We start from the raw sequence: 6,078 nt of genomic DNA on the forward strand, positions 1-6,078 counted from the left end.
TGCCCCTGCTCCAGGAGGGGCCAGCCTCTGGGCAGGGAGCTAATCTGGGCTCCCCAGCCTACACCACAAATCTGCCTGGGAGCCTCACAGGTCCTGGGAAGAAGTCCCTTTTGCCCCCCCGGGGGGGGGGGAAGCAGCCTCCAGCTCCCAGGAACCTGAACCCCAATATCCAGCACCCCCTGCCTTTCTCCAGACTCCACTCCTGCTGACCCAGGGGCTGGGCTGAGCTAGCCTCCCTTCCATGGGGAGCTCAAGCAGGGTCCATGGGGGCGTAGGGCTCTGTGCGGGGCTCCACGAGGTCCCGGAGGGGGCGTGGGGCGCTCTCACCGGCGCAGGACCGGGACTTCCAGATCTTGAGCAGCAGGATGATGATGGCCAGCAGGTGGGAGATGTCCCCCAGGAACCTGAAGATATTCATGGCCCCGGGCAGAGCGGGCCCCGGGGCAGACGGAGGCGCTAGTGCAGGCGCTGGAGCCGGTCCGGGGAGGGGCGGGACGAGGGGTCCCTTATTGTCCGGCCTGGGAAAAGCAACGCGGAGCGAGGCCCAGCCTGGCAGCGAGGGGCGGGGACAGTAAGACCCTCCCCCGGCTGGGTCGGGCCACTGCCGGGCTGAGAGCCACTCCCAGCCCGGGGTGGGGACATAGGCGACAGAGCGCCCAGCCGCTCGCCTCCCTGGTTTATATGTCAAGTCCCACTCCCTTTCCAGAGCGGGGAGGGAACCCAGGCGTCTGGCTGCGAGCTGTCTGCCCCTGCAGTCCAGAGGAAGGGGCTTGCTTGGGTCAATCAGGTTATTTCCTGGAGCAGAGGATCCAGCGGGAGCCCAAATCCCTGGGTCCCGTCCCTGCTCGGAGAAGGGGCAAGAGGTGCAGTGATAGAGCAGGGGGGCAGATACCTGGGATCTATCCCAGTTCGGGGAGGGGAGCTGGGGCTGGTGTTCAGAGCAGCGGGGCTGGAAGAGAGGAGGCCTGGGTTGTAGCCCAGTCCTGCAAAGGGGCGGGGGTGTAGGGGGACAGAGCAGAGGGGCTGGAAGAGAGGACACTTGGGTCTGGGAGAGAGCTGGCACTCAGCTCTCCTACCCATCCCAGCTTCCCAGGTGGTGATAGACCCCTATGTCCCCCATCCACCCCCTGCCTGGGGAGGTGATAGCAACAGGGCCTTATCCTGAGAGCTGCCCAGCACGACCTTGCCAGCCAAGAGCAGAGCAGAGCCCCACCCGCCAAGGTACAGCAGACAGGGGAGACAGCATGAAATGCAGCGAGTGTGCCTGATCTCAACTGAGGGCAGGGAAATCACCCCTTCTAACACAGGCTTCTTGGGATGCTACCACCCTTGTACCCAGCTCTGAGCCCAGGCTGCCTGCCCAGCCCTGTACCCTTGGACTGAGCAAGGGCAGAGTCCACAGTCAGGCAGGGGTGTTCAGTGTCCTGAATCACCCTGCCCTACCCCACACTGTGACTGGGAGCCTTTAGGGGGAAGGACCTGTTTGAGCAGCCCTGGCTCCCAGGCCTCTCTTTCCGCCCCCCTCTGCAACCCACCAGACTCCACTCCCCTCACAGATGTGGGCTAGAAGCCAAGAGTTCTGGCTCCCTCTTGTTCTAATCCATCAGACCCCCTCTCCACCCAGGGCCAGGATAGAAGCCAGGAGTCCTTGCTCCCAGACTCCCTGAAAGAAATCTGATATCCTACTCCTATACCCAGCAAATGCACCCAGTGTTGAGGTGTGGCTGCTGCCACCTGTGTAATACCTGTGTAGGAAGTGAGGGAAAAGCCTGCCCAGCTCCCTGTGCCACAGCTTTGGTTGTCAGCCACATGGCAATACCCCTGGCAGCCAGCAGAGGGCAGCACATGCTCAGCAATGGGTACAGCCAGCAGTCCTGTGGCAGTCTGGCTGGAGACTCCGTTCCAGGGGCCCCGTCAGGGGGCGCATACCCAAAGAACCTTGTCTGCCTAGGGAAACTGAGGCACTGAGTGCAGGATGGGTCACCTCACCCACAGCACATGCCAGAGATGCCAGATAGCAGGGCTCCAAGCCTCCCTGCTTTGGCCACCAGACTGCATTGCCTTACCAAAGTGGGGTCCCAGGAATCCTGTCCCCCTGCTCCCCCACTACCCCATAGCAGCCTGCTCCTCTTCCAGAACCAAAGTAGAACCCAGGTGTCTGATTCCCATCCTGCCATCCCAGTCATAACCCAGTCTCTCTTGTCTTTCCTTTGACTGGCAGTAATGAACACCCTAGGGGCACAGCGGGACCAGGGGGCTGGGTGGTAGAGGAGGCTGGTGGTGTCCGAGGATGGTTGGTACTGGGAACTGGTTGGTGGTGGTGGTGGGGGGGGTGTCTTCATGCTAGGAGAGGGCCTGCAGGGGGGGCATTTTCTCCCTCCCTTACCCATTCTGTGCATCATGCAGCTGATCATCTTGCAATCTGGGGTCCCCGCTTTTTAATTACAATGTTAATTGCTCTCCCTGATGCGCTCAGATTCACATGAGTGGAATGGCAAACAAGAGAGCCAGCTGGTGGAGTGCAGGGAGGGCGGGGAGGGGCAGGGAATGGAGGAGGAAGCCAGGACTCCTGGGTTCCATCACCAGCGCTGGGAATGGAGTGGGATCTCGTGGTTTAGAATAAGGGAAAGGGACACCAGGACTTCTGGGTTCCATACCCAGTGCTTGGAGGGGAGTGAGCTCTGTTAGGTTAGAGCTGGGAGGTTGGGAGTCAGCATTTGGGGGTATTGAATGAATAAATCCAAGATGTTTTTCAGAGGCCTTCGGAGAGAGTCTGAACAGGCTGGAGATATGTTCTTAACTGTGCTTCTTTTATTGGTTTTGTTAAATGCAGCCGTCTCTGGGGTGAGGCATGTCAGGGGCTTGTTATATAGGATCTCTCACCAGATCTGAAACTGAAATGCAGTTGCCTCTTCTCTTAAACCAGTTGCCTGTGGAGGAAGGGGGGGCTTAACAAGGCAGAGATTGGAGACCAGGGAGTCTTCACAGGTGCAGGAGCCTCTGGCATGAAGCCACTAGGGGGTGCCAGGGACTCCATGCTGCCTCCTATCCCGGGGTTGGGACAGAACCCAGGAATCCTGTCTCCCAGTCCCCTATTCTAACCCACCAGACCCCCCACTTCTCCCACAGATGGCATGAACCCAGGTGTCCTGGGTCCCAGCCCTTATTCTAACAAATAGATCTTCTGTCTCCCTCATCCTGTGCTACACGTGCTGCTCCTGGGCCCCACTGCTGCTCTGCCATTGGACTTTCCCTCTGTCATGTCTATTTTTTCCTCCTTTCTTCCTCATTCCTCTTATCCTCTGACAAGAGGATGAGCGTCACAAGCAGGAACAGAGCCTTTGTTCCTCTGTGCTGCTGTGCTCCCTGCCGCTGCCCACCAGCCCCAGCTGCAGTCTTCTGCTCATGCCCATGCCTACGCCCATGGTGGTGTGAGGACTGTCTGGAGCACCTCTGAGAGCAAGCACTGCTGGACAGAGGTTCTGGGGGGCCCCTGCTGTGGGGTGTAAGGGGGGGTGATGGGGGGTACCATGTTGTAGGGAGTGGAGGGACTTTGGGGGCACCATGCTGGCAGGAGTGAGGCAGATACAGTAGAGATGATGTTGTGGGCAGTGGTGCAGGGGCTGGATGGGGTACACTGTGCTGTGCAGTGAGGCAGAGGTCTTGGCAAGGCAAGATGTGCTTCAGGGAGGGAGCTGCGGGGGTTGATGGGGTTAATGGATAGGGAGATACATGTGCTAAAACTTACTGTATCTGGACTCCTGGGTTCTGTCCCCACTTTGGAAAGGGAATGGGGTCTCATGAGTTAGGGGAGATGTGCTGGGAGCCAGGGCACCTGGGTTCTTTTCCCATGTCCTGAATAGAAGAGGCAGGAAACACAGTAATAATTGCAGATGTCTTAAATTGTGTTTAAGGCAAAACTCACATACATGACAGTGCGTGTGTGAAAGAGAGAGAGGAAACACACATGGCATTCTGCACAATTTGCATCCATGTCTGTTTCTGAGTATGAGTGTGAATAATAGCTATGTATTGTGTGTGTGTGTGTGTTTATACGAGTTTGTGTGTGCTCACATCTCTGTGTTTGTGTGTATGCGAGTCTATCATGAATCTGCATCTGGCTGTACATGTCTGTATACATGCCAGTTTGTTGGATTGATTTTTGTGTGTCTGGGTGCCCTTTTGTATCTGTTTGTGGGAGTTGGTATGAGTCTGTGCATGTTTGGGTGTAGTTGTATGTGTGTGTGTGTGTGTGTGTGTGTGTGTGTAGTGGTGTGTTGTGTGACTATGTGTGTGGTTGTGTATCTATGCAAGTCTATTGTGCAAATCTATGTAGTTGCTTCTGTGTATATATGTGTGTTGTATGAATCTGTGCACATGTATGATTGTGTAAATGTGTTATGTGAATCTCTGTGTGTAGTTGTGCATCTGTCTGTTTGTTTGTGTGTGTGTGTGCATGTGGACACACGCACTCATGCATGTGCACAGGTACTGTATGAAGCTGGGTGTGGTTGTTAACTTTCCCTGTCAGCTTAAAGATGCAAATGTGACAGTGCTGTGGGCAAACATCTGGGGGAAAAAACATTTAAAACATAGGAGGCCCTAGGAACAAATTGTTTTCAATGAATGGTGGCTTCTGCCTAGGGAAATATAACAGTCTACAACTGCTCCTGCTGTAGACCACTGGCTTTGAGGCAGCACCTGGGAAGATAACAACCCCAGCTGAGAAGTCAGAGGCCCAGGCTGCTGTGCCTTAGACCTTGTAGTTCAAATCACTGCCTGTTCAGCCCCATTAAGTAGGTGCCCCCCCCCACACTGCCACTGGTTTTCCTTAGCAGGGTCCCAGGAGGGTTTTCATCACAGCACAGCACCCCCTGATGCATTTATCCAGAAGATAAAACTCCCTATTGTTGCTGACTGAAGGACTCTATTACAAAGGGTTAGGAGTCAGCACTGCCTGTGAGCATCCACCAGCACCCAGGTTTTAGCACTGACTGGGACTGGGAGAGGAGAGCGCCCCCTACTGAGCCCCCCACCGGGTCCAGACAACAGTGACTCTCCCCCGCACCCATGTTTACTGCTCACCGGTCACCCATCCACCTGCGAAGCCTGCTTGGGCCCTGTTTAGCTTCCAAGAGCAAACAGCAACTCATGCTGCTATGCTACAGGGTCAAAGCTGTAGGCTTTCCCACCTCCCCCAGGATGTTGGGGAGAGGCTCTCCCGGGTGTCTTCTCTCTCTGCCCCAGCTCTGCATCCGCGGGTGCAGGGAAAACCCGAGGCTAAGTTACACCCAAGGGAGACGCGCTAGTGGTCGGGTGGGCCCAGTGCTCCTCACCCACATTTCCTCCTCCAGGACCGCCCCCCTCCTCTCCCTGGAGGGACCCCCGTCTCCGTTGGGGGGAGGGGCGATTTCTCTTCTCTCTTTCCGTCCCTCCCCCCCCAATTTATGGGGAGGCGACCCGTGGGGCCTCTGCCGTGCTCTGGGCTGGCGTCCAGCTGCCGGGACCGCAGCGCGCCTGGCGGCGCCTCGCAGCCCCGCTCCTGGCGGGTGCGGGAATGGGGATGAGCAGCTGCTGGCTCGGAATGCTAATGACCCGCGCCGGGTGAGTGTGTGCGCGCGCGCGCGCGCGTGTGTCCCGATCGCAATGTGTGTAGCGGGCGCGTGTGTGCCCCGATCGGGCGGTGTGTGCGTATAGCAGGCGCGTGTGCTCCCGGCTGTCTGCATGTGTGTCCTGCTCGCGGTGTGCATGCGTGTGTGTGTGTGTGCAAGGAGGGGTGTAGCCCGCGCGTGTGTCCTGACGGCTGCGTGTGTTTCTCTTTCTGTGCATGTGCATGTCTACACCGGGCGCTCATGTGTCCTGATCTGTGCTTGTGCCCTGATCGGGCTCGGGGTGTGTGTGGGGCTGTGTGTATGTCCTGATAGGTGTGTGTGTGTATGTGTGTCTGGTTCTGCGCGTGTGTATGTCTACACCCGTCGCGCGTGTGTCCTGATCGGGCGGTGTGTGTGCGCCGGCTAGCGCGCCAGCCCACCCACCGAAAGGTGACCCAGAGAAAGGCAGAAGAAAAAACCCAGCCGC

The 6,078-nt window shown here is 57.4% G+C and overlaps 1 protein-coding gene across 2 annotated transcripts in view; it reads right to left on the bottom strand.

Annotated features, from left to right (window-relative positions):
- The window catches only part of KDELR1 (KDEL endoplasmic reticulum protein retention receptor 1), a 6,216-nt gene extending 5,633 nt beyond the window's left edge, over positions 1-583 (bottom strand). The window contains exon 1 of one of the 2 annotated variants that reach the window (XM_025197005.1): positions 328-583. In XM_025197005.1, the coding sequence (XP_025052790.1) occupies positions 328-418 (91 nt within the window). In that variant the 5' untranslated portion in view covers positions 419-583. The remainder of the gene's footprint in view (positions 1-327) is intronic. The other variant, XM_006014967.3, reaches the window with a different exon arrangement.
- Between the last annotated feature and the right edge of the window lie 5,495 nt (positions 584-6,078).

This window comes from Alligator sinensis, unplaced genomic scaffold, assembly GCF_000455745.1.
Source record: "Alligator sinensis unplaced genomic scaffold, ASM45574v1 scaffold647_2, whole genome shotgun sequence".
Taxonomy (NCBI): Eukaryota; Metazoa; Chordata; order Crocodylia; family Alligatoridae; genus Alligator; species Alligator sinensis.